Source organism: Stenella coeruleoalba (genome assembly GCF_951394435.1).
Source record: "Stenella coeruleoalba genome assembly, chromosome: 8".
NCBI lineage: Eukaryota > Metazoa > Chordata > Mammalia > Artiodactyla > Delphinidae > Stenella > Stenella coeruleoalba.
The window spans coordinates 65621569-65649527 of record NC_137154.1 but is presented as its reverse complement, the minus strand read 5'-3'; the positions used below and the strand labels follow the sequence as shown (position 1 = coordinate 65649527).

Sequence of the window (27959 nt, the reverse complement as noted above, 5' to 3'; positions counted from 1 at the left end):
CCAGGGTTTTAGGTTAGAACTTCATAAAAACATTAAAAAACCCTCCAGTTTCTTTGGATAAAATTGCCTATTCCTCCTTGAATATGCACCCAGGGGGTACTGAGTTTGTGCAGAAAGCAGGGACTGAATTAGTATCAAGCTGAGCCTTGATCACTTTGAGGTGTTTCCTTTGTTGAATGCAAACGTTGTCAAAAAAGTGCATTTGCTTTGACAAATGAAAAGAAAACATTCTCCTTAAGAGGTAGATTGTGGAAAGCTTAGTAGCAATAATATGTGCAACTGAAAATGCCTCTGTTACTTGCTTTCACCTTCCTTAAACCTCTGTTCTTTTTTTTTCACCCTGTCAATTTTTGTATTTAGCTTCGGTGGAAATAGAACTCATATTTTATAAGAAAGCCAGTTACAGACATTGATTCATTGATGTATTTAGAGGCCAACAAGTCTGTTTGCAGTTCTTTCAAAAGCTGATTTTTTTTTTAAATAGTATGTTTAACAAGTAGGAACTAGAATAATGAATATTAAAGGAATAGACTTTTATCACTGGGCTTGCTCTGAAAATAAAAGCATCCATTAAATAGTTTTTCTTTGTGTAATACTGCATGGCCTACCTCCAGACCTTACACTGTTAAAAGTACCAGGTGTGAAGGCACACAGATTGTATATGACCTTGCTGCATTTTTCTCTTATTATGTAATCCTTAGGCAAGAAGAAAATAAGAGAGGGGGGAGGCCAGGAAAGGAAGTACAGTATTTTCTCTCCCAAGAATGAGGCAATATAATGCAGTGGAAAGAACACTTGACTGTGAGTTTTGGGGGTTTGTTTTTGTTTCTGTTTTTGTTTTCTTTTTAAATCTCTTTGCCTCTTGCTAGCCATATGGCCCTGGGCCAGTCAGTCAGGCAGTGTGGTTTTTAGTTTCCTCACCTACAACCTGTTGCATTGATATAATTTTCTCATTTACCAGCACATTGCTGATGTAAGGCTGTATAATTCTTTTCAGAGAAATATATCCTAAAATGTGGATAATTTAATTCCACATAGGGTAGGAATGATAACAGATAAATTAAGGGATAGTTGAGAAAATCTCACAGGGAATACTGTGGAGGATAAGTGCCAAATATGGGATTTTTATGTTTGTTTTCTATCTAGCACCTATTAGTGTTCGTATTCATTTATTAGCTCTGGTTGTATATATTGTGCTCTATGTTCTTATCTTCTGAGTTACAAGTATGGACTTGTTTTTTCCTCCCTTGGATAAGACAAGTATAAGATTCTGTTTTTTTGTATTCCTTTGATATTGGTCTTAATATTTGTGGAAAAGGTAGTTTTATATAACCAGAGCATGCAGCTGATTGTTTTTTTCTTCTAAAATCGCAGTCCATTTCCATTTGAATTTTATCAACAGAAGATTTGTCTATATCTTTAATAGGAAAATATTCTTGCTCTGCAGCTAGATTTTCTGATTTATCTAAAATAGTATTAATTTGAATGCCTTTGATGTTGCTTTGAAAGCAATATTTTAAATAGCAACTATTGTTATTCAATACTGAGTTACCATGGTAATAAAGAACATTTACTTGATCTGAACTTTTCAGAAAAGGAAAATTTATACTCCGTATCTTTCTAGTTGGTTTGGATGTACTTCTCTGTAAGTTTGCCCTTTAATTCTCATTTTTTGAAGTAATTTGTTTCTTCTAAGATTAGTGTGCATATTTCTTTTCCTAAGGAAAATAAAACACCAAATTTTGACAAACCATTAATTTCTTTGAATCCCTAGGAAAACAGCTTTTCTTTCCCTCTTTAAGTAATGTTGTAATTACATTCTAAATTCTTTTTCAAGTAGATAGGGGGAGGAAAACTTTTTCCTTCTTCCCTTCTAGATTCTTTGGCTGGCCTAATAATTAAATTGACCTTAGCCAGATTAACAAGAAAAAAAAATTTAATTTCGTATATATGGGAACCCCAAAGAGATGTGGCTTCTTGCCAGTTAGGCAATTGAGGCTTATGTGCCATGCTGAGCTAAGGAGAAGCAGGTAGGGGTCTTCAAAGGGGAGGAAGACAATTCACAGGAAGATGGGAAGAGCAAATGTTTGGTAAATAAATGTTTCCCACGCCATGCAGATAAGTCTTTCTGATGTAAAAAGTTATGGCTGATAATACTTCTCTTCCTGGTAAGGCCCGTTATCTAAATTCTTTTAGGTAGTTAAGGGGGAGGTAAGAAGCTCTTCTTGAATCTGTTGGGCCTTGATTGTCTTTAGCTTGGAATAATCCACATGCCAAAGTGGCACCTTCTGGGGCAGCCTGCCCTGAGCCCCATCATGGCTGTAATTGCATTGCAGTTCTTTTGTTGTCCTGGCATTTCCTTGTGATAAACAGGGCTGCCCTTGAGAATTACAATTTGTTTTGTTCATAGTGTGTGACAAATAATAGGTACTTAATGGAAGTTTGTTGAGTGAGTGAGTAAATGAATAAAGGATGCTTTACCTGATTATATAGAAGACAGCAAAAATGCTAGCAAAATTATTCATTTCATCTAACGTCATGGATAAGAAGGACTTCTTTTTGGTTTATTTCACTTTTTTATAAAACCTCTCTGCCTCTTTTGCTTTTTATTACCGATGTATCCAGACAAAGCTGGTGGCTCTATTCTTCTGGACTGTTAGAGTACGCGTTTATCACTTATTTATTTGCAGTGTACATCTCTTTTGATAACACATATGCCTTCCTTACTAGACTCTTAGTTTATTGAGGACCTAACTTGGTGCCTTATTTTTAGTACATGGTCATAAAGGTTTGCTGAAAAAAATTTTTTCAAATATGCAAATTTTGTTTGTATATTTAAGTAGTACTTCCTAAATATTATGGGAAATATTAATTTGTACCTTCTCTTTTAAGCAGCATGTGTGTATGTGTGTGTGCATGCATGCATGCTGTTTCTGCATCAGTGTCATGTCTTCCTCAGGAGGTAGAGGAGTGGATAGTGTTACAAAAGCTGTACTGTAGGGAGTGTAAATGACAAGTGCCCTTGAAGGCGTGTGTGTGTGTGTGTGTGTGTGTGTGTGTGTGTGAGATAGTATACACATCTATCTTTTTAAAAATGATTACTCTTATATAAGTTCTCTTTAAAATACAAACAAGATACAGATAAAATAAAAATTAATGCCTTTTAAACTTCCATCTCAAATCCTTAACCATATTTATTCTTAACTCTTCGGTATATATGCTTATAGACATCTTAGATATATTGTAGATGAAGTTATCCAATACCTTAGAGAGATTGGAAAGCTGAAGAGAACTTATTATATATGATGGCTATCAACCCCTTAACTAAACGCTCATGAACGATTCTTTCACTACAGCTTTGAGAAATACATTGGTGATAGGCATTCTAGAACACTTGAAAAGCTCTATGGTGACAGTTTGCAGGCTGAGAATGACAAACGAGAGAGGCTATCATTGGGCTGCTTGAACTCAGTGGAGATGATGAGGTCTCTGAGAGGCAGGGGTTACAAGGCAGCACTTAACTGATAAACTCAAGCTGGGTGTGGTTACCATTATGGGCAGCATGTCCAGAGCAGTGATCAGAATGGATTGACCTGTTGAGATCTTTGGTGTTGACTGACCATGGTGTCCTTAGGACTCAAGTAGAAGGACAGCCTAGTAAAGTCTTACTTGATTTGTACAAATGAAAAGAAAACTCAAAGATTGGCAGACAGAGGCATAACCTGAATCATCTCGGTAGAGAGTCACAGCCCTTCATCCAATTCCTAGATCTGAGTCAGTTCATAGATTGTGAACACCTTTAATAAAGGGATGGCTAAGTCCCTTTGAGAAAAAACCCTTCTACATGTCAAAAATTAAACTATTAAATGATCCTCTTACCCTGTAGCCATTTGGCAGGGTGCTTGGAGCTATTTGGCAGGGTGGCTGTGCATGGGTGAAAGAAATATTCAACTTTGGGGGAACTAAACATTGACTCTAAGGTGACACCATTTTCTTAGGAACCAAAACCTTACTACAGTAGACCAGTAACTTCTTATAGGAAGTTAATAGTTTTGGCTTTACTCTGTATCACCATAGGCCCAGTGGGTCTTTGAATCCACCTTAATTCCAGAATGCATGAACTGAATAAATACACTTAGCCACTGTCAGAATCCCCTTATCAATATAATCTCCTTTTTTTCTCCTTTTTTCTATTTTTTTTTTCATAATTTACTCTTGGTGTTTTGTACTTCTAGGTAAAAAGGAACATTTCTCATGTCTTGTTGTTAGTCTTAAATTTACCTCTTCATCCATGCCATTGTTTCTTCTTTAACTCCAATAGGTAGACCCCATTCTTTTGTATTTGTGTAAAAGTTGTCAGAGTGTATGTGTTTGAAGAACTCGCCTCCAGTCCCTACCTCACTAACCAGAACATGGACTTGACCAGCTTATTTTCTTCTGTATAATTTCCTTTCCAAAGAAGGATGTCTTTGGGAACTATTGATATTTTTGGGTTTTTGTGATACAGTAAATGGAGTGGGTAGAAAATGACTAGAGAAGTGAGAGAGAAGAACTTTCATTGGAAGGGATTAAGTTTCATTTTTTAAAAAAAGAGCAAGATGAAGAAAGAACAGGAAGTTGAGTGTAGAAAGGAAAGTTAGGAGAGAAAAAGAAAAATGAAACAAGTACCTGTTCTTCCTAACATGAAAATACAAGCTAGAGATCCTTGGGGGATAAACTCTGCCTTACAGTAGAGAATGTTGAGATAGACAATCAGTGGAAGGAGGGTAAGAGAGTTTAAGATGTTTGTGGACACTTCGAATATAATCTTTTCTCATTCCAACTCACCTTCCCATGTATTAATGCTCAGTTTTTGAGCAATTCTATAAAATTAGAATAGCTTTGTTATCTTTTGATGAATAGCTTGGCACTATGCACAAAGACCAAGCCACCTGGATCCCAGTTATTGTCAAATTACTTTTTTTTCATGACATGGATCACCTACTGCACCTTCTACATATTTATGTGTTAAATTATCATCATTGGACCAGTCTTTTCATAAAATAATAACTTTTGAAGTAGATGCTGATTCATTATCAACAGATTTGAGTGTTTTCATGTATTCAGTGAAATTGTTATGGCTTCCAGGGTGGATGGCAAAATACAAACATTTTGTTCAAATTGCATGTTCATCACCAACTTTCTTGACAAAGACAAATAAATTTAATATTTATTTTTCTAAATGTTTGTTTATTTATAAATTATTTTATTTACTTATTTTGGCTGTGCCGGGTGTTAGTTGTGGCATGCAGGATCTTTAGTTGCGGCATGCGGACTTCTTAGTCGCAGCATGCAAACTCTTAGTTGCGACATGCACGCAGGATCTAGTTCCCTGACCAGGGATCGAACCTGGGCCCTCTGCATGGGGAGCGCGGAGTCTTACCCACTGGACCACCAGGGAAGTCCCAATATTTACTTCTAAATTAATCATTATCTTTTCTTAGCTTATTACTGTTGAAATAAGTTACTACATTTCATGATAAGGGACAAAACCACTATAAGAAGAGTGTTCAGGCTACCCTATACATTAGACTGTTTAACCTCTATTTCCTATACATTTTTCGTACCAACCTAAATTATAATTTTCTACATTTCCCCTGACATTGTCACCTGAAGGCTTGATGGCCATGTGCGTCTTATGGACCTCAGCATGGGGCATGGTGCAACTGGCTAGTATACTATGTGCCCTGAAAGGCCACTTGTTTATTTTTCCCATCATCAGCCCAGATTAGGTGGTATTACTTGTCCCAGGGTATGTGTGTCTGAGGGCATTTCTGAGAGCAACTCTTCTTAACAACGAGCATCTGTATTGCAGTGAAGGTGTTAGTTATGTTACCTCTGGAAAGAGCTGGAAAGGAAATGACTTATTCTGACTTAACCACACATTCATGCATCTCACCCAGTAGTAACCAAGAGCACTGCAGAAGCTCTAAGTACAAAGTGGAGTTCTGTCAAACCCACCTGTTGCAGGTTGGGTTCACCAGAAACTGATTCTGAGAAGTAATTTGTGAATGTAAAATGCTTATTAGAGATCCACACCTGTGAAGGGAAGAGGAAGGCAGTGAAACTGGGTACAGGAAGAACCTGAACCACCATGTAGTCTCTATGAAGCCTCAGCCAAAGTGGCAGGAAGCTTTGGAGCAAATTTTGCCCATCAGAGTTGCCTGTGTACAGCTAAACTACCCCTGCCTTGTTCAGTCACTGGATTTGAGCTGTTCTGGGAAAGGCAATTCCCCTGCACCTAAGGCAGACTCTGATGTAACTGACAGCTGGAGGCTACCTGCTGACTGTGCTTTTTGCTTTTTCTCTTCCTTATTATTATAGTGGTAGAGAGAAGACTTTATTTTTTCTCATTCCAAGAATATATATGCATACTGTTTTTTGTTGTTATGCAAATGTTTATTGCTTTTGTTACGTTCTGCATGTTGGGGAGGATTGCAGATTGCCTATTTTCCACTAAAGGGAAAATAAAGAATTTGAGTCACAGTAAATGTACAAAACAGTTTGTTAAAATTGGAAAGAGTATTTTAGTTTTCTCATCTTTGTTTTCAAATAAATAAGTATGTTGTCTCACAATTGGTTGTCCAGGGAACCCAAATTAATGTAATTGTGTGCAGCATGTCATCCAGGTCTTGTTGCCTGGGAATACTTTTGTTGATTGAATGAGAGAAAGAAACAGTGGGTGAAAGGCTACAAAAGCTTGTGTTAATTAAGATATATCCCCTACTGGTAGAAGATTATGGTCAGACATTATCACATCATTAGTCAGCTCATCAAAATATCACTTTGCAGAAAATCCTCTGGTTCTTTTCAGTGGCTTTAATGAAATTGTTCTAAGAAGCCCTGTGAAAGGACTGAGCTCTAGTTTTTGGATAACTGCCATTTTCTTAAGAAACAGACTTTGGGCCTACTGAGAAAGCAGATCAGCTGGTGTGACATTTTACTCTAAGAAAAGAAGAACTATTTTAAAATTTTTGCTATTTAACAGAGGAAACATCAATTTATTTTGGTCTTTTCCTTAGCATCAGATAAAGAATGGGGTGCTAATAGCTGAAATTTAGGAGACTAAAGAAGGATTAATGTAAGCATTTGAAACAATTTTTCACTTACTTGGACTTTTCTAAGGATAATTTTTATCATTTATTTTTATCCTCATAAAGAAAAAATAAGCAATCATTATACTTTTACGGGAAAAAGTTAATCTCATTTAGGAATTTATACATATGGTATAAAAATGGAAAATTTAAAAAGGACAGTTTTAAGGTACTGTGTATATTTTCTGTTTGTGTATATGTGAACTTTTTTTTTTTGACAGTCACGCTAGCTACTCAAGAGTCTTCATGTTCACTTGGTATTCCTTGCATTTATGATACCCAGATTAAAGGATGCTCCAGATGTAGGAATACTAATTATAGATTTCATAGTTTGGGTAGCTTAATAAATGATCTCTTATATGCTACTTTTGCTGTGTGTGTAGAGGGTGGGTTTTTGTTTGTTTTTTAGTCCTATCAGTATAATGTCATCTCCAGAGATTTTTTAACTTATATTAATTTTCAGCGCCCAAGGATATATCATATTTAATATAGCTGTTTGATTGAACAGTTCTTTACTTGATGTGTAAAGTTCATATTTGCTGTTGGGTTTTGCTTTTATTTTTCAAGACCCATTTTAGGAAAGGCATAAATGGGGGGCAAAAGAAGGAAAAAGAGAAACACTGCAAATCACTCATTAAATGGGATGCTACATAAATTGGGAAGTAGACTGAAAAGCATGGGTCATGTCATCAGAAAAATTTACAATGAATTTCATTCATTGAAATAATCATGAATTTCGTTGATGAAAAATAGCAGCATATGGGCTTCCCTGGTGGCACAGTGGTTGCGAGTCCGCCTGCCGATGCAGGGGACACGGGTTCGTGCACCGGTCCGGGAAGATCCCACATGCCACGGAGGGGCTGGGCCCATGAGCATGAGCCTGCGCATCTGGAGCCTGTGCTTTGCAACGGGAGAGGCCACAACAGTGAGAGGCCCGCGTACCGCAAAAAAAAAAAAAAAAAAAAAAGCAGCATATCAGTTAATAATAGAATTTAATTTTAAAAGATATGAACTCAAATTAAAGAGTAAGTGTGCCTAAAGGAGAGAAAAATAAAGTATGCTTTCTTGGACTTGTGGACTGTAGGGTATAGCCACCTCTGTTTGAATTTTCTTAGTTCCTCTCCAAGTGTATTGTAAGAACTGTCAGAGTGGTGAAAACAAAATGCAGAGTAGAGGTCAGCTAAACATCTGATTCGATCTACTTTAATAAATATGAGTATAAAATCCACATCCTGTTTCTCAGCCATACTTGTTAACCACTGTACTCACAAATGTTTAGTGTCTGGCTATTCAGTAGCCTGGAAAGGGTGAGTCATCGTCAAGTGTAGATTTTCAGTATTTTGTGGAAATTACTCACCTTTTGTTAGTGATGGTTACTGCAGTGCAGCGTTTCAGCTTTGTACTCTGTTCTCAGCCTGATGGTGTGACTCTGTCCAGGCTAGAGTACAGGTCCCCTGGCTTTTTATGGTTGATCGATGACCAGTGGGGCTCTTCCAAAAGGCGTTAAGATTAACCTAGGCAAACAGTTTTCTGTATCCAGTAAAAATGGAAATCAGAAATAGTCTTTCAACAAATATTTATCTAACACCTTAATATGTATCAGATAGTGTTCTGCATCCTGGTGGCACAATACCCATCTACTAGGAGGAGGGGGAGGGGTGGATAGACAAATGTATATAACAGTAAAAATGTAATATGATAGATTCCATGAGAGCGTAGCACAGAGTGTACTAGGAGTACCCAGCAGGGCCATCTATTCCAGATTTGGCAGGAAGAAAGAAAGAAAGAGGAGAGACCAAGGAAGCCTTCCCTAGGGATGACTCCAGAGATAGTGACCATCTAATCCTAGAAATGTGGGATCAGTATTAGAGCGATAGATTACTCTATCAGTGCAGATAGCTTTTCGTTATAACTATTTCTAAGGTAGAACTGAGGATTCTTCCTTTCTCCACACTCCATTTTTCCCTTTTCTGTTTCCTGTCTCACTTCTTCCCTCCCTGTCTCTTTCTCTTCCTCTTTCTTTTCCTCCCTTTCTCCCTCTTTCCTTCGTTATGAATTCATGAATACAGAATTGTATTAATCAGATTCTTGGTTCATGACCCACTGTCATCATTGGACAATTTCTGGCTCTCATTCATTCACTGATTTATGATGCTATAATGAATACATATGACTTTATTAACAATTTCTTTCACCTGCCTTTTTGCTTTTCTCCTATTTCATCTCCTCACTCCTTCTAAAAGGTAACCATTGTCCTGAATTGTGTATATCATCCCTTTTTTCACTGGTTTTCTTTGTTTCATATATAACATACCCAAATAACACATTGCTTAGTTAGTTTTTAACTCAACAAAAAATAATATTCTTCTATATGTAATCTGCTGGTATTTTTTTCACTCAACATCATACTAGTATGATTCACTGTGTTTTTATTTGTAACTGAATTCATTGTTTCACTTCAACGAATATTCTATTGTGTGAATATACCACAAATTATCCATTCTCCTGTTCCTAGGCAATTGAGTTGTTTCCATTTATGTTGTTCTGACCAGTGCTGCTATGAATATTCTTTTTCTTCTGCCTGAGACATATTTGAAAGTTTCTGCAGAGTATATACCTAGCGAAGGAAATATTGGCTCATAGGCTATGCAAAAGTTAAACTTAAAAGATAATACGGAATTGTTTTCCAAAGCTATTGCACCAACTTGCATTTCAGCCAGAATTATATAAGAGCTTATGTTGATATAATCCTAACACTTGGTCTTGTGAGATTAATTTCTGTCAATTGAATGCCACATAATGTGAATGCTATCTTATGGTGTGTGGTTTTAATTCTCATTTCCCAGGTTACTAATGAGTTTGTGCATCTCTTGGTATATTTATTGGTCATATATGTTTCCTCTAACCTTTCAATTATAAGATTTTAGTATTAGTTTATACTAATTTTTATTAGTATAAACTAATACTAAATACTTGTTATTTTTATATATGCAGTTGTTATGACATCTTAATTAGAAAAATATGCAGTCATTAAAGTGAAATAAAAACCTATTTTGGTAGTACATAAAATTGTGGGTAAATTTCTAATACAAGATATGCAGTCAAAATAGTTAACAAATTAAAAGAATAGGAAATAATTCTATTTTGAAATTCTTTTATGACTTTTTTCATAGCCTGTTGTTTATTTTTCTTTTGACAGAACGATTTCGAGATTTACTCCTTCCTCCATCTAGTCAAGACTCCGAGATTCTGCCCTTCATTCAATCTAGAAATTATCCCAAGTAAGCAATAGGAGTTCTCTAGGTATTGTGAAGGGGATGGGCATAATGATGGGCGAGCTTTGGGAGGGCAAAGAAAAAAATTTTTCCATTTTAGGATTTCTGAAAAGGCCTGAAAAACCTAGCCTAACTAACTAGAGCATCTCCTGCACTATAATGTCTCAAGCTCTTCACAGCTAATCCCTCATCTGGTTTCCTGTTTTCTATCCTTTAAATGTAAGGATTCATTTATATATATTTTGTTGTTGTTGTTGTTGTTGTTGTTGTTGTTGTTTTTGTGGTACGCGGGCCTCTCACTGTTGTGGCCTCTCCCATTGCGGAGCACAGGCTCCGGACATGCAGGCTCAGCGGCCATGGCTCACGGGCCCAGCCGCCCCGCGGCATGTGGGATCTTCCCGGACCGGGACACGAACCCTTGTGCCCTGCATCGGCAGGCGGACTCTCAACCACTGCGCCACCAGGGAAGCCGTATTTTTTTAACATCTTTATTGGAGTATAATTGCTTTACAATGATGTGTTAGTTTCTGCTTTATAACAAAGTGAATCAGTTATGCATATATACATATACATATATCCCCATATCTCTTCCCTCTTGTGTCTCCCTCCCTCCCACCCTCCCTATCCCACCCCTCTAGGTGGTCACAAAGCACCGAGCTGATCTCCCTGTGCTATGCCGCTGCTTCCCACTAGCTATCTATTTTACATATGGTGGTGTATATATGTCCGTGCCACTCTCTCACTTTGTCCCAGCTTACCCTTCCCCCTACCCATATCCTCAAGTCCATTTTCTAGTAGGTCTGTGTCTTTATTCCCGTCTTGCCCCTAGGTTCTTCACGACCATTTTTTTTTTTTTTAGATTCCATGTATATGTGTTAGCATACGGTATTCGTTTTTTCTCTTTCTGACTTCACTCTGTATGACAGACTGTAAGTTCATCTGCCTCACTACAAATAACTCAATTTCGTTTCTTTTTATGGCTGACTAATATTCCATTGTATATATGTGCCACATCTTCTTTATCTGTTCATCTGTTGATGGACACTTAGGTTGCTTCCATGTCCTGGCTATTGTAAATATAGCTGCAATGAACATTGTGGTACATGACTCTTTTTGAATTATGGGTTTCTCAGGGTATACGCCCAGTAGTGGGACTGCTGGGTCATATGGTAGTTCTATTTTTAGTTTTTTTGTTTGTTTGTTTGTTTGTTTTGCGGTACGTGGGCCTCTCACTGCTGCGGTCCCTCCCGTTGCGGAGCACAGGCTCCGGACGCGCAGGCCCAGTGGCCATGGCTCACGGGCCCAGCCGCTCCGCGGCATGTGGGATCCTCCTGGACCGGGGCACGAACCCGTGTCCCCTGCATCGGCAGGCGGACTCCCAACCACTGCGCCACCAGGGAAGCCCCTATTTTTAGTTTTTTAAGGAACCTCCATACTGTTCTCCATAGTGGCTGTATCAATTTATATTCCCACCAACAGTGCAAGAGGGTTCCCTTTTCTCCACACCCCCTCCAGCATTTATTGTTTGTAGATTTTTTGATGATGGCTGTTCTGACCGGTGTGAGATGATATCTCATTGTAGTTTTGATTTGCATTTCTCTAATGATTAGTGATGTTGAGCATCCTTTCATGTGTTTGTTGGCAATCTGTATATCTTCTTTGGAGAAATGTCTATTTAGGTCTTCTGCCCATGTTTGGATTGGGTCGTTTGATTTTTTGATATTGAGCTGCATGAGCTGCTTGTAAATTTTGGCGATTAATCCTTTGTCAGTTGCTTCATTTGCAAGTATTTTCTCCCATTCTGAGGGTTGTCTTTTGGTCTTGTTTATGGTTTCCTTTGCTGTACAAAAGCTTTGAAGTTTCATTAGGTCCCATTTGTTTATTTTTGTTTTTATTTCCATTTCTCTAGGAGGTGGGTCAAAAAGGATCTTGCTGTGATTTATGTCATAGAGTGTTCTGCCTATGTTAATAAGTGGTTTTCAAAATAACCACATGCTAGATATGATTTTAGGAATTTATTCTTCTTTAGCATCTTGATAACTCTTTCTTAAATGGAATAGACTTTTTCTTAGATGCCACAGTGTATTAATTGGTTGAAGCAATGTGCCTCATCTTCCCAGAGAATAAGGAAGTACCAGGTTTTTATTAGGTATTCTCTTCCCTAAAAGCTGATGTACGCTGGTGTCTTGATCCTTCCTGTGGAAGCTTGGAGTACCCTCTACTTTTTGAGTAACCTGACTCTCTTTACTTACTCTCTTTAGCTAGTATGCAACAGGCTAAAGAATGAATAAATTATTATCTGAAATAGAAAAAACAGTCACCAAATTAAAGAATTAGAGCTTGGTTTACACATATTTAATCAAAACTCATCATGATGCTGAATGATTCATTCTTTGATCAGTTTGGCAGTTTATTCAAGTATTTACTGAACTTCACCTGAGTTAGTTTTTTCCTGATTTCATAGCTATGATAATATTTACTTAATTCTGGTCACAAAATAAATACATAATCTGAATTATCTGTTCATTGTTTCAGATATTAATCCAGGTTTAATCTCTAGCAGTAATCTTCCAGTCTCTTCCCAGTACTCACAGGGACATACATGTGCCTGGAGAAGCCTTGCATGGGTACATTACTCATGTTCATGTTGGCAGGGAGCATGGAGGTGCCTGAAGAGCTCCATGCATGTCTATCAGTATTTTTGCCCACAGCTGCTATTCGCAGGGGCCAGTGATACTTGCTTTTCTGCCTCTTAGGCTTACTGTCTGACTGATACCATTGTTTAAAGGAGACTTACAATGGTTTCTCAACTGGTCATCTGTCTGCAGTTGTTTCCCTAGGTTTCCTTAGCTTTACAAGTATCCTTCTTGTTCTTAGATTTCTTTTCTGATAGTGATGTGATCCATTCTAATATTCAGCAGACATCATGTGACAATCCTTTGTCAGTGTCTAACCCTTGGAGTAGATATACTTTTTGACATCTGCAGATTAAAGAAATAAAAATCACCCATTGATGCCACACACACCGTATTACGGCCGTTCAGTGTGCAGACTCTGAAGCAGATTGCCTTCCCTGCTGACTCGGTGACCTGGGTGACCTAACCCTCTGTGCCTCAGTTCCACCTGTGTGAAAGGAGGAAGATAATAATACTTAACCACTCAAGCATGATACAAAGATTAAATGAAGTAATAAAATATTTTGAACTGAGCTTGACACAGTAAATACTGCATTTTAGCTGCAGGTGTTATTTATTGCTATTCGTTTAAAATTGCATCTAGAATTAACTAGATTTGCATGTTTCCAAACACCATAGGAAATAGGTTGTTCATTTATCTTGCAGGATAGCTTTTATGTCAAGATACTTTCGTCAACCCACCCTTACTAATATTTAGGGAAGTACTATTTATTCAATATTTCTAAATTACTGCGAGATGCTGATGTGAGACACCACTTAGGTGACCACTTAACATCTTTATTAGCTTCAGTTTTCTGAACTATCAAATGAAAATATGCTAATTAAAGGATTCTGGGGCTGAAAATATTTACATAAAATTCTGGATTAAATACAATTAGTTTATTTAAGTTACAGAATATTAACCATTTTCATCTTCCCATAGCTGATTTAATGTCTAGTTTGGCAGAATTTTAGGAGATGCTGGGGGATGTAGAAGGGATAATATAATTCTGTTTGTGCTGTGCCTAGGCAGTGTTGAGTTGGTCCAGGAAAGAGCATAGGAGCAAAAACTCTGTGCATGTAGACAATACCCACTTAAAGAATGTTGTGGTAGAAGAGAAAGTTGTGGTAGGGCCAATTAGTAAATACAGGTGGGCAGGGAATCTGTGTGTCTAGACCTAATTCAAACTAATTTTGTATTCATGGTTTTTAATACTCTCATTTTTTCTCTCATTTATATTCATTCTCAGATATACTCTCATTTATTCATTATTGAAGATAACTAAAAGTCAAGGAATTTGTAATTTTGTGACACACAAAGATTTCTAGAAAGCTGAAAGTTTAATCAAACCGTTAGTATTTGTTGCTTTTATTCACAATGCCGTATATCTATTTATATTAAGATTTTTTTTTTAGTAATTGTTTGAGAGTTTAATTTATTTGTATGTCGCTAAAATTTCAGCAGCTAGATCTGCTTTATAGTAAATGACATTATGTTTTTATATTAATAAACATAGAATTGGCTGCTGAATTCTACCAGATAAGTTTTTGGCACTTACAGATATAACAATATAATTTTTTAAACAACTTTATTGGAATATAATTGCTTTACAATGTTGTGTTAGTTTCTTCTGTATAACAAAGTTAATCAGCTATATGTATACATATATCCCCATATCCCCTCCCTCTTGTGTCTCCCTCCCACTCTCCCTATCCTACCGCTCTAGGTGGTCACAAACAACAGAGCTGATCTCCCTGTGCTATATGGCTGCTTCCCACTAGCTATCTACCTTGTGTTTGGTAGTGTATATATGTCCATGCCTCTCTCTCGCTTTGTCAAAGCTTACCCTGCTCCCTCCCCATATCCTCAAGTTCATTCTCTAGTAGGTCTGTGTCTTTATTCCTGTTTTACCCCTAGGTTCTTCATGACATTTTTTTCCCTTAAATTCCATATATATGTGTTAGCGTACGGTATTTGTCTCTCTCTTTCTGACTTACTTCACTCTGTATGACAGACTCTAGGTCCATCCACCTTACTACAAATAACTCAGTTTTGTTTCTTTTTATGGCTGAGTAATATTCCATTGTATATATGTGCCACATCTTCTTTATCCATTCATCTGTTGATGGACACTTAGGTTGCTTCCATGTCCTGGCTATTGTAAATAGAGCTGCAATGAATATTGTGGTACCTTTCTCTTTTAGAATTATGGTTTTCTCTGGGTATATGCCCAGTAGTTGGATTGCTGTGTCATATGGTAGTTCTATTTTTAGTTATTTAAGGAACCTCTATACTGTTCTCCATAGTGGCTCTATCAATTTACATTCACACTACATTAAGATTATTCTGATTCTTTTACTGACTCATTGAATATAGACTCCATTTGTGAGAAATACATTTTAAGAGCTAAAATATGGGTTAAGAAGTGACTTATTTGCCCTATATTACATGGTGTCACAGAGTGATATTTACAGAGGATAATGTAGCTGACCTTTAAGTGAGACTCATCTACATTGGTTAATATAGGCTGATGAATGGACTGTGGTAATTTGGATTGGGAGTGGGTTCTCTAGTGAGCATAGTGTCCCTATAATCTTGAGCATCTTATAGAGACACCTAACAGATAATGAAACATGGAAAAGGGTGTCTTTTATTTAGGGAAAGAATTCATGAAGAGAACTGACTAGTTCTTGAAATGTGTGTGTACGTGTGTTTTTTAAGGGTAAGCCATTTTTAAAAAATGTTACCTGCGATGATGCTGGGGAACATTGTTCTAAATTATAATCACGCTAATTAGTCACATTCTTACATTCCTGAATTCAAAGTTGACCCATTGCCAAAACCGGGCACATCCATTCTCATCAGAATGTCATAGAAGACGTTGCACCATGAAAATTCGCAGAGCAGGAGTAGATGTGTCAGAAATAGATAGATGAGTGAAAAGCAGGAAATGAATGCATACTTAATATAAAGTAAATATTGATTCATAGGTTAGAGGAAAGAAATGGAGATAATGAGCTTAAGTTTTGTTGCTCATTTCTTAGCTGTCATCATCATTATTAACGGTGAAGGCTTTAGGTTTGTAATGTATTTAGAATTGAGGATAGCTATAAATATTCTTATCCTTGTAAATGCAGCTTCGGGATGTAAAACGGTTGAAGACATTTGGCATAATTTCACTCACAAATGACTTGCAACCATGTTGGCAATTAGGCCAGCAAAACATATTCCAATGGCTCTGAAAGTTTAATCATAATACATATAAAAATATTGTGGAAAACAGGAACAAAATGTCACGTATCTCTATTTCGTTCTCATAAAGATCAAATTCTCTGGAATGCTTAATGTCAGAACTGTTTAGAGAGGGGAATACTATTTATGACAAAATTCAGAGCTCTTTCTTTTTGGCTTGGTTCGCCACCAGAGGACAACCTTGATTATTTGGACAATAAAAGCAATGTCTCAACTTAACGTCATTTCCAATGGGCTGTTTAAAAATGGCTTGAAACAGTGATATTGAGAAATATACTTAAATTGCAGAGCCTCAGATGACCTTTCCAGATGTCTTCTATTCTCCAAATTGTCTTCCTTTCTCTTCCCAAAGAAAGTTTTGAGTTCCTCTTCCTCCAGAGACCCTCCCTCCCACTTCAGTAATTTTTGTTCAATCTGCACATTTGTAATATATTTGTTACCTGAGTGAAGTTATTCTCATTCATAATAAAAAATAGCAACATTTAACACTTTTTACATGCCAGGATTGTGTTATGTGCTTTATATGCATTATTTCATTTAATCTTTACCATCCCCTATGAGTTAGGTAGGACCATTTTCCCAATTTTACAAATTTTACAGATTAAGGGACTAAAATTTAAAGGGGTTAAGTGACTTATCCAAAGTCACATGGCAGAGCTGGGTCTCAAACCCAGGTCTGTTTGGCCCCCAAATTATACCTAATTGTGCTATACTGCCTCTCATTTATTCATCTGTCCATTTTTCCATTCTTCAAATATTTATTCAAAAACTACATGCACCAGAAGCTGTCATAATTACTGAAAATACAAAAATGATTAGGACATAGTATATGGCTTTGTGGGACCTAGAGTCCCATTGGGGAAAAGCAGAATCAGAGTTTAATGGAGAAATTAATTATAGCAATATGATAAGTCCTATAAATTATAGAGAAGTACTAAATTCAATCGGAGAAGTGAAGATAAAGTGCCTTCCTGTCTAGGCAATTCATGTAAAGTTTAATTTTCCCTTTGGGGAAAATCTTGACAAGTGCTATGGAACCAGATGAAGAGGCTTTTTATAGATGGAACAAAGAGTATAACAGCATATGGAACCTGAAAGTGGGTGGTTCATTGAGAGATCATATTTCATATTCAGGAGGGAAGTGATAAAGGATAGGGAAAGGCAGATAGATGTCTGAGAATGTTAGGAGGCACAATCAGCAGAATGGGATGACTATTGGACAAAAAGAAGAGGAGGTAGAGGATGAAAGGGTGAGGGGAGGGAAGGGAAGAGGAAGGACTTTAAGGAAGGAATTCAAGCAGTTTCACTTGTATCGCATGCTGGCTTACTGTCCCCGTGACTGAGGACAAGTGGGAGGTCTTTCTGAACATGATTTTTTTCCCCTCTATTTCAAATACAATATTAGCACTACAGGAAAAACTCCCTGTTTCTCCTTTACTCTCACATACAATACTTCTAACACCAGGTACATGGGAGTTTTTTCCACACCAACCAATTCTTTGACACCAGATGGGTGTCTGGCAATTCAGTTCAATTCTGACACTAACCAGAGTTAGTTGCAGACCCTACAGCTTAGGGGTTCAGTCCCCTAAGATTGCTCACTCCCACTTCAGATGCCAATCACAAGTAGTAAGTTCCCAAGCGTCTTACAGCGTCTGCCCAAATTAGCTACAAATCAGGGTTCCCATGATCCTCTCCTTGGATTCTGTCCTTTGCTCACAGAACTCAGGGAAACGCGTACGGATTTATTATACAATAAAGGATATGAAAAAGCCTACAGACGAACAGCCAGATGAAGAGATACATAAGGTGAAGTCTGGAAGTGTCCCAAGTGCAGGAGATTCTGTCCGCATAGAGTTGGCATGCACCACCCCCTTGGCATGTAGATGTGTTCATCAACCTGGAAGCTCTCTAAACCCGTTTTTATGGAGGCTTCGTCACAGAGGCATGGTCAGTTTTAACTGCATTTCCAGCTCCTCTCCCCTCTCCAGAGAATAGTGGGGGTGGAGCTGAAACTTCCAAGCTTCTAATCATGGCCTGGCATTTCTGGTGACCAGCTGCATCCTGGAGCCCACCAAGAATTGTCTCATCAGAACATGAGACATTCCTAGAATCAGGAAATTCCAAGAATATAGGAACTCTGTGCCAGAGGCTCCTATCATTGAGGAAATTACAAAGGTCTTAGGAGCTCTGTGTCAGGAATAAGGGTCAAAGACTAAATACTAGAATAAAAGATTTTCTTAGTACCCATATGTAGAAGAGTTTAGGAGCTCTGTGTCAGGAACTAGGGATGGGTGGGTAGATAGACAGATAAGTACCTTCCCTCTAGTGTTGCTTTGAGGAACACACAGTGCCTGGCATAATTCTACCTCGTAAAGCTTTGTGATTGTTAAATAAAATGATGTAAAGTACCTGACTTTTTGCAAATGTGAATTCTCATTAGTATCCCCATTCCCAGCTCTATTCTACCTTTTCCCAAAGCTATGCCTCACCTCAGGGCAGGGTGGTGAGGTTCTATCCCTTCATTCCAGTCTAGATCCTGCCAGAACGGACATGTTCTGCCCAACAATGATGGCTCTGGGTGATGGGATCTGATGGCACAGTGATTACTCAGGAAGGGACTCTTTCTATTGTGGGCCTGCTTATGACGGATGCACAGCTGTTCTAGTAGTTTCCACAATCACAGCTAATCATAACATTCTTCATAATGTACATAATATTAAAGGATTACTTTCTCTCATTTTCTCATCCCTAAACTTAGGTTTTCTTTTATTTAGTAGATAATATTCCAACACCTGGCTGGCAGGAGATCTAAAAAAATTGATATTTTTAGGATTCTTAATTCTTGAATATTTTCGAATCTAGGCAAGCATGATGTCAAAATTAAGCTGATCTATCCATAGATAGTAGGTCCCAGCCCCTGGGCTGGAATTCACAAGTAAAAACCCTGCCATCAGGACTGCAAAAGCAAGTTGGACCACCAAAAAAAAAAAAAAACACCGAACAGTTCTACAAAAACTGAGGCACTGCTGAAATTGTGAACATTCTGCTCAGGCATATGATAAGTCAAAGAACTCTGTTAGTGCAAGACTAATGGACAAGGAATAAGGATGCCTCCGTGCTGAGTGAGAGAATAACTGGTTCTGGACTCAAATAAGAACTGGTTCAAGGATGGGGCCAAGAAGAACCTGTAGCTGGGAGGTCAGGAAGCTGAAATCTTAGAACAAGTTGAGGAAGTAAACACTTTCTAGGAGATTAAGTTAAGCATATTGGTTGGATTCTCCATCTAGTGCCTTTGAGACCATTTACTTTCTTTGTTCTGCCTCATCCTGCATTCTCAGCTGTCATACATCTTCTCAGACATCAGCTGTTTTTAGTTTTTTAATTTTTTATTTGTCTTTGACTCAGAAATTGTCTATCAGTTGAGAGAGAAAGTGGCCTGAAGTTCTTCCTTTGTTAAAAATCTTAAAATCCTATCTTAACATCCTTGGATAGAAACAACCTCCTTTTTGCATAAGGTGATATATAGCTCCTCAACAATATTCTCAGCTCTAGAAGAGTGAGATATTACCAAAGTTAAGCCATGATTTTAGAAACAGTTTATGAACCTATAGTAAAAATGAATATTAAAAAAGCAGTTAAAAATTAATCTATTCATAATGGTTATGGTAGTATAATTTTGATAATATACTTGTTTTATGGAACTTCTAGCCAAAGAATTTTTCTCCTTGCAGCCCCTAAATTAATTAACGGTTTCTGTTGGAAAATCTTGATTAAATGATTCAGAACTCCAAGAAACAGACATCAGTCAAAGCAGTTTTTCGAACAATGTCGCTTTTATTTATGCATGAGATTGTATTATGTATTAATCACTCACCCATTAATTACGGAGATTTCTTAGCCCTCTGCTGATGAAGTTTTCTTCCTTAAGTTGTTCCTAAAGTCTAAGCAGTGTGGTCCACTACCCACCACCTCCCACCAAGTCTTAACTTAAATGTTAAGGGCTTGCCTGGGTCACCATATTTAAAATCCCCACCTGCGCCAGCTCACTCTCTATCCTCCTACCTGCTCTTGTAGAACCATCAATGTCACATGGGATATTGTTAGAAACACAGACTTTACCCCAGACTTACTGACCTAGAAAATCTGGGGGTGGAGGCCAGCACTCTGTTTTATAGCAAGCCCTCCAAACGATTCTGATGCACACTAGCATTTGAGGACCATTAGAGAAAGATAGAAAGATTTCAAAGACTTTCTCAAGCTTTTTAACTCCCTCCCACTCCTTGTTGTTTTTATTGATATGATTACTTCCTGGGAAAGGAATAGTCTAAAACTGCAACTGTCCTTTCCAGGGAAACAGTTAATCACATTCACCTTTTTCCCAGAAACAACTGTTATATGAAGGATGGCTCTGAACCCTTCCATCCTGCAAAGCAGGAATTTCCAGGAGTTCCTTGATACAATGTGCCCTTTTCATATTTTGTTTTGCCTTTATGTATTATCCCTAACCAAAATAATTTCTAATTGACTGTAATCATTAATATGTGATCATTAAGAAGATGAGCTTTGGAGTCAGTCTTACAAGAAATTTAGTAACGCTTCTTAATAGAAACATGGCCTTGAGAAAATTACTTAACATTTTGAGTTTTTGTTCCCACCCCAGTAAAAGGGAGATTATACCTTCCTGTAAAGGTTGTTGTGTGAATTAGGAGTGAAGGTGTATATAGAATATTTAGGTAGGTCCTGGGTTAAATTAAATGTTCAATGAGGAGTATCTATTATTATGATACCTTATTTTAGGTTTTGGGAGGTAAGGGTCTGAGATAGTTTTTGATTTTTTTTTTAAATTAGAATCACTTTTAAAGTAAAAGTTAATCAGATGAAGATAACAAAGGCAAATAATTTTCCAGAAATGTACATTTGCATCAGCATTAAATGTATGTAAATTATAACGCTTTATTATTAATAATAAAATCTAACATTTATCACACACTTACTATGTCCAGGCACCATGATAAAAGTTTTATCAAGTATATTTGCATTCAGCTACGTAAAACAGAAACATAGCTAAAAGTGATGAGGGCTTGTTTTTCTCATGTGACAAGAAGTACCAAGGTAAGTGGTGGCTTATGTTAATTCAGGGTCAGCATATTACATCTGAGGTGTCTGCAACTCCCCTTTCCTTCTCTCGATTGCAAGATGCCTCTTTCAGCTTCAGCCATCGTATTCTCTTTCCAGACAGAAGAAAGAAGAGCAGAGGGCATAAAAGGTGCAGGCAAGCTGAGTCAGCGTCCTCCTTTTCAAGGAGCTGCCCAGAACCCCAACCCCAAGCGTCTTACATCCTATTACCCTAAAGTGGGTCTTATGTCTTTGTAAGAAAGGGTGGGAAATAGAGTCATTTTTTTTCCTTAAGTGGATACATTACTGTAACGCCACCACCAATTGGGAATAAGGGAGAGAAAACAGATAAAGGGTAGACAACCAGTGGTCTTTACCTTGCCTGAATTATCTCATTTAATCCTTACAGTAACCAGTGAGGTGTGTATTATTTACATAACCTTCTGTTTACAAAGAGTGTAATTGAGGTACAAAGTGATAGGTAACTTGCTCAAGGTTACATAGCTCCTAGCTGCTGAAGCCATGATTTAAACTCGATTTAGAGCCTACATTCTAATTTACTATATTACTATGTAGTAAACGCATAGTTTTATTCATCTTCCTTAAATTTTCTTTAATAGCTCTTTTAAGTTGCAATTTTCCCTCCTACTTGGATTTTAAACGGCTATTTTTTGCTGTTAAAATCTCTGTACTGAAAGTAATTGCTGTGAAAGTTTTGAGAACAGAAAATTTTACCCTACTGTGAGCATTCTCCCCTCTAGTGAATGAGGTTGCAAGTGTATTGTCTCTAAATTAAAGGCAAATGAACGTGTTGAGCATATTTTATTCTTTCAGCACTTCTTTCAACCAAAATTTTTTAGTGCCTATTGTACGCCAGCAACTAGAAATAACAACTGAACTAAACTATTTTAACAGTGTCCTGGTTTTCCTGGGTTTTTGAGTTAGTAGTAAAACCCAAGGAGGAAATCTGGTGATTCCTAGACAATAGGGCTAGCTGTATTTATAAAAATATGTTTTATTTTTTATGGCATTTTATTGTTTTCAAAGCACTTTCATGTGTAGCATTTTGTTTGTTACACCCATTGATTCTATGAGTTTATCTTATATTTACCTCTTTTTGATTAAAAACCTCTAGTCAATCAAAGAGTAAGCATAGAAGCTAGAATGATAGAAACTTATAGCAGTAGAGTGATTATTTCTTCCTGTCTGAAAAATATTGCAGCTGGTAAGTTCTATCACAGCTGAAATCCAGCATTTTGGGGTTCTGTTATTCCAGAATCACCTAGGGAGGAGAAAAATGATGGCAGAGGAAGGTGAGACAAAACATTAAAATCCGTATACTCACAAAATATGGTAATATTACACTTAATTCCCAAAGGCTGTCTAACTTTATAGGTTGAGATTTTGTTGATGGTATTTCTGAACTCTTACTTTCTTGGATTATATTCTTAAATATAGTTCTGTGTCATTGTTTTGGTTTTGATTTCAGAGTCTACAGTTATATATATGTATATGACATTACTTGCCTGTCTTCCTTTTCAACCACTTTCTTTTTTTCTGTTGGTATTTAGTGATCATTTTTCTACAATAGTTATTCTCTGTCTCCTGGTAATGCTGATATGAATTATGTATGATTTTATTGGCATTCCTTATTGATCGTACAATTTTGGAGAAGATTCACGTTCAGGTAGCAGACATTACCCTCCAGATCTTGAAATAACTGAATCATCACTTTCTATAAAGTCACGAAGAAGATAATATTCACAGAATACAAAAGAAAAATAGAGGGAAAAGTCTCACTTTATTATCAACATTGATGGAATTCTCTGGAAAGACGCATTAGAGCAGTGCTTCTCAGACTTTAATGTGTTTACAGACCACCCAGAGGCCTCAATAAAACACAGATTCTGATTCAGTAAGTCTGAGGTTGGATCTAAAATTCTGTCTTCTAACAAGTTCTCATATAAAATTAATGCTATTGGTCCAAGAACCACACTTTGGATGGAAATATACCACATATTAGTCAAAGCCTAATGAAAGGCTTTTCCTTCCTTTCAAGGTCAAATTTTATCACATCTGTAACCAGGGAAGAGAGGAGTGCTCAGCATGCTGTACAGAAAAGAAGAGAGTAGAATAAAGAAGTCTCTTGCCTCATGGTCACCTATCTTTGATAACAAAGGAAAATCTGAAAGCACACCCCACCGAGCTGAATTACCAATGATTAGTAACATAATATCTGTAACATGTTTTTTCCTTAAAGTCTGTTGTATCTGAACTAAGTGTTGACTACAAATATTTTGCTTTCGAATAAATTTTCCTCCTATATCTTTATTCTTTAACTTTCAACTTTTTTGTACCCTATCTTTTAGCTGATTCTCTTGAAAAAACCCATGACTCAATTTTATTGTCTTATTTTAGTCTGACAGTCTTTCCCGTTGAGCTGAAGATGTTCGTTCATTTATGTTGAATTACATTCTACAGAATTATTTTGTACTCATTATTTGTCCCACGTTTTCTGTTTCTTCCCCTACCCTCTCTTTTTTTTTTTTTTTTGCCTGTGAAGACAAGATGCATAATAATGACATTTTACTTCTATTTCTTAATTGAATTGAGCTCTCTACACTAATGGAAAAGAAATGACAAAACAAAATATAGCATAAATAAATTTGAGGTTTAAGAGTTTATTCACACTAAAATTAGCCAGCAACTAAGCCAGTGAGCTATATACCTTGCTTTCAGCAGGAGATAAGTTGCCATGTGGAAAAAAGAAGAAAGCTAGGAAAGGGATGGAATGATTTGTTTGAGAAAAAGAAATTGTAAAATATTTGCACCTAAATGCAGATAAGTGGACAGAAAATAAAAAGATTCGGTTATCATCTTAATAAATAACATTCCAAATTAAATACAATTTAAAAAATAACACTCTTTGTTGGAAAGGCTGATGTAGTATAAAAGTCTAAACTAAAGATCTAAACTCAATCTTAAAGTGTTTATTTTAACCGAATATATTCCCTCTAAAAGCTTTCAGAGGTAATTTTATTTTAGTGTGGCTTGCAGATGGGTTTAAATATATGTTGGAATGGGGTGTGAAATTTGGCTAGGTGTTTTACCTGAAGATTCACTAGGGGTTGGTCAGCTTATAATTCATGTTTCCAGTTAACTACCTAGTGTGTGCACAGTTTGAAGAGCTTGGTAGCTTTTCTTTTATATTATTTGAACTAGTTTTTGCATATTAATAAGCATTTCAAGTCACATATTAGCAGATCAAGCCTAAGTTAGCCAGCACAATAAAAAAAAAAAACAAAATCAAAGGGCAAAAACAAATTCTCCTTAACTTTCTATAGGAACTAATTCCAATAGTGAGGATCCACCTATATGTTTATGTATGTGTATGTGTGTATTTAAGAGTGAAAAATAAACATAATATAGCACACTAGATGCTCAATAATAATCTTACTAGTATTGAAAGCCTAAAAATCTAAGCACACAAACATTAGTAATTTTAATACATGTTTGATATGGTAGGAGATAAAAATAATTGCTTGGGGTCGTAACCCATAAGGAATGTCCTACCTAGATGAATAAGTGAAGTGAGTGCTAAATCCTCTATTTGCTCCTAACATCATATGTATTTATCCCCAAAAGTTAGAGCTGGTTTTAACAGGCCATATGGGTGGTGGACAAGAGATAAGTCCTGGGCTCTGAAGAGGGTTGGAGAGCAGATCAGAGACCCCTGCAAATAGCCCAGTGGATAAACTAGAGATTAAATAGTCGGCTGGGCAGAAGTCAGTGGGCTCCTGACTTATTTTGTCCTTGGTTCTGAAGGGAATTAGAAAAGAAATCTCCCCTGGGGCTTCCCTGGTGGCGCAGTGGTTGAGAGTCCGCCTGCCGATGCAGGGGACGCAGGTTCGTGCCCCGGTCCGGGAGGATCCCACGTGCCGCGGAGCGACTGGGCCCGTGGGCCATGGCCGCTGGGCCTGTGCGTCCGGAGCCTGTGATCCGCAGCGGGAGAGGCCGCAACAGTGAGAGGCCCACGTACCGCAAAAAAAAAAAAAAAAGAAAAAAGAAATCTCCCCTGATATTTAGTAACCACAAGCTCCCTCTCACTTGAGTTGAAACACTGAATTCACAATATGTATATAGCCCACTAAACACAGAGACAAAAATTTAGTTTAAAGTGATTCCAGATTCATGGCATCCTTTGGTGGCCTGGAAGAGGAAAATGAAAATACTCTTTTGGAGGGACACATTTTAATCCTCAAAGTATTCCTATACATGAGGCACCAAAGAGCTCGTATTTTGTAAAAAATGAAACATATCACGTTAGTAAAAATGTATATTTAAAAAGTATAAAGCAAATGTTTAATATGTCAAAAGAAATAAAGGAGAGTATTAAAATAATGATTAAGAGATAAAGGACAATCAAATTTCTCAAAACACTTTTGAAAAAGAGCCAATAGACCTTCTAGAAGTGAGAGATACAATATCATAAACTTGAGCAGTTTATCACAGCCATGGAGAGAATAATGAATTGTCAAGTAGAACTGAAATAATTATCCAGAATGCAACACACAGAGACAAAGGCATGGAAAATATGAAAGAAAGGTTGAGGTATGGTGGATGGAGTGAGAGGTTCATGCATTCCTTTACATTAGAGGTTCAAAAAGAGAAAAAGAGAGAGTGAAGGAGATGTAATATTTGAAGAAATAATAGCTCAAATTCAGGGATATCAATGAATCTCAAGCAACATAATAAAAATAAATTCACCCTAGGAAAAATCGTAATTTACTTACAGAAAGGTAAAAGCAGAGACCAACACTTAACATAAAAGTAGTCAAAAAAAAAAAAAAAAGAGGGGAAGAAACAAAAAGTTGGACAAACAGTACAGGTGATATTGTGGTACGTAATTCAACATCACTGAACTAAATTCTACAGTTCAAAGGAAAAGGCTGTCAGACTGGAATAAGAAAATGAAACAGGGCAATAAGCTGTTTTCAAGAGATTTGCTCAGAACATAAAGGTAAAGACAGACTGAAAAGTTAAAGAAGGTGAAGAATACAGCAGAGAAATTCTAACCAAAGAAATATTGTTTCAGATAAAATAGACTTTAAGGTAAAAATATTTTCAGACATAGAGTTAATATTCAGTGAAAAAAAGGTTCAATTCATTATTTCTCTGGTTGAAAGGATTAGAATGAACTCCTTTTTTAAGAAGACAGTTTTGATTTTTTTGGTTTCATAAATAGAAATGGAGTTCATTCTGGTGGTCAATATAAACCACTTCTTAGATGTGTGACCTTGAGGAAATATTTAAACTTCTAGAACCTCAGCTTCCTAACTGAAGAAGTAGAATAATACCACTTAACTCTTGTTTAATAATTACAAATAATTCATCTAAAGCATGTAGCACTGTGCCAGTCACATAGCTCTATTGACGTCAGAATAGTCAAGGAAAAAGCTGTTGGTTTTACATTGTAGTATCTTTACATAAACAGAAAGATTAGGCCTATAAATTTATTTTGGTTAGAAAAATAATCTTTGGGCTGTCTAATTTAGTTCAAAGATAGCTATTCTCTCACTAATCTCACTACCCCAGAGGCTTGTTATATTCCGAAATTTCATTAAAAATAACATTTCCTTTGACATCAACCCAGATAGAATATGTGGAGGAATGTCCATTTTTGCCAAACACAGGATTGATCTGAGATCAAATCAGAACTTTATAGAGATGTGTTTTGTAAACTTTAAAACACTATAAAGTTGTTCAGTTTTATTATCCACTTAATGTCAACTAAGAAAAAGTATTTTTTTTACCTTTATATACTGTATTTTTAATTAAATTGCTAGGTTTTTTAAAATTTTAATTTTTTAATTTTTAATTTTTATTTATTTTATTTTTGGCTGTGTTGGGTCTTCGTTGCTGCGCACAGACTTTTCTCTGGTCGCGGCGATCAGGGGCTACTCTTGGTTGCGGTGCGCGGGCTTCTCATTGAGGTGGCTTCTCTTGTTGCAGAGCACGGGCTCTAGGCACACGGGCTCAGTAGTTGTGGCTCGCGGGCTCTAGAGCGCAGGCTCAGCAGTTGTGGTGCACAGGCTTAATTGCTCTGGATCTTCCCGGACCAGGGCTCAAACCCATGTCTCCTGCATTGGCTGGCAGATTCTTAACCACTGCGCCACCAGGGAAGCCCTGGACAGTTACTACTTTTTAAGAAAGTCTTTTTTTGTAATAGTAAAAAAGCTTTAAAATGGCAGTGTTTTATATATATGGGTCTTTTTTTTTAACATAAAGATATCTGGAACTAGGCAGTCCATAGAGGGTATGGCAATTTTATAGTCATCATAAGTGTTTAGACCATCAAGTCAACATTTCAGGCACCAGGAAGGAGGAAAGAAGGGAACAGGGATAGAGATGCAACTTTCAACTGAGACAGCTTCCTTCAAGGAACCTTCCAGTTTTCCTAACTACACTTCCATTTATACCACATTAGGCATAACATAGTCACACA

The 27959-nt window shown here is 37.0% G+C and overlaps 1 protein-coding gene across 2 annotated transcripts in view; it reads left to right on the top strand.

Annotated features, from left to right (window-relative positions):
- The window catches only part of NOX4 (NADPH oxidase 4), a gene marked incomplete at its 5' end in the record, with an annotated part of 147344 nt that overhangs the window by 98403 nt on the left and 20982 nt on the right, over positions 1-27959 (top strand). For both annotated transcript variants that reach the window (XM_079930234.1, XM_079930233.1), the window contains one exon: positions 10333-10414. In XM_079930234.1, the coding sequence (XP_079786360.1) occupies positions 10333-10414 (82 nt within the window). The remainder of the gene's footprint in view (positions 1-10332; positions 10415-27959) is intronic.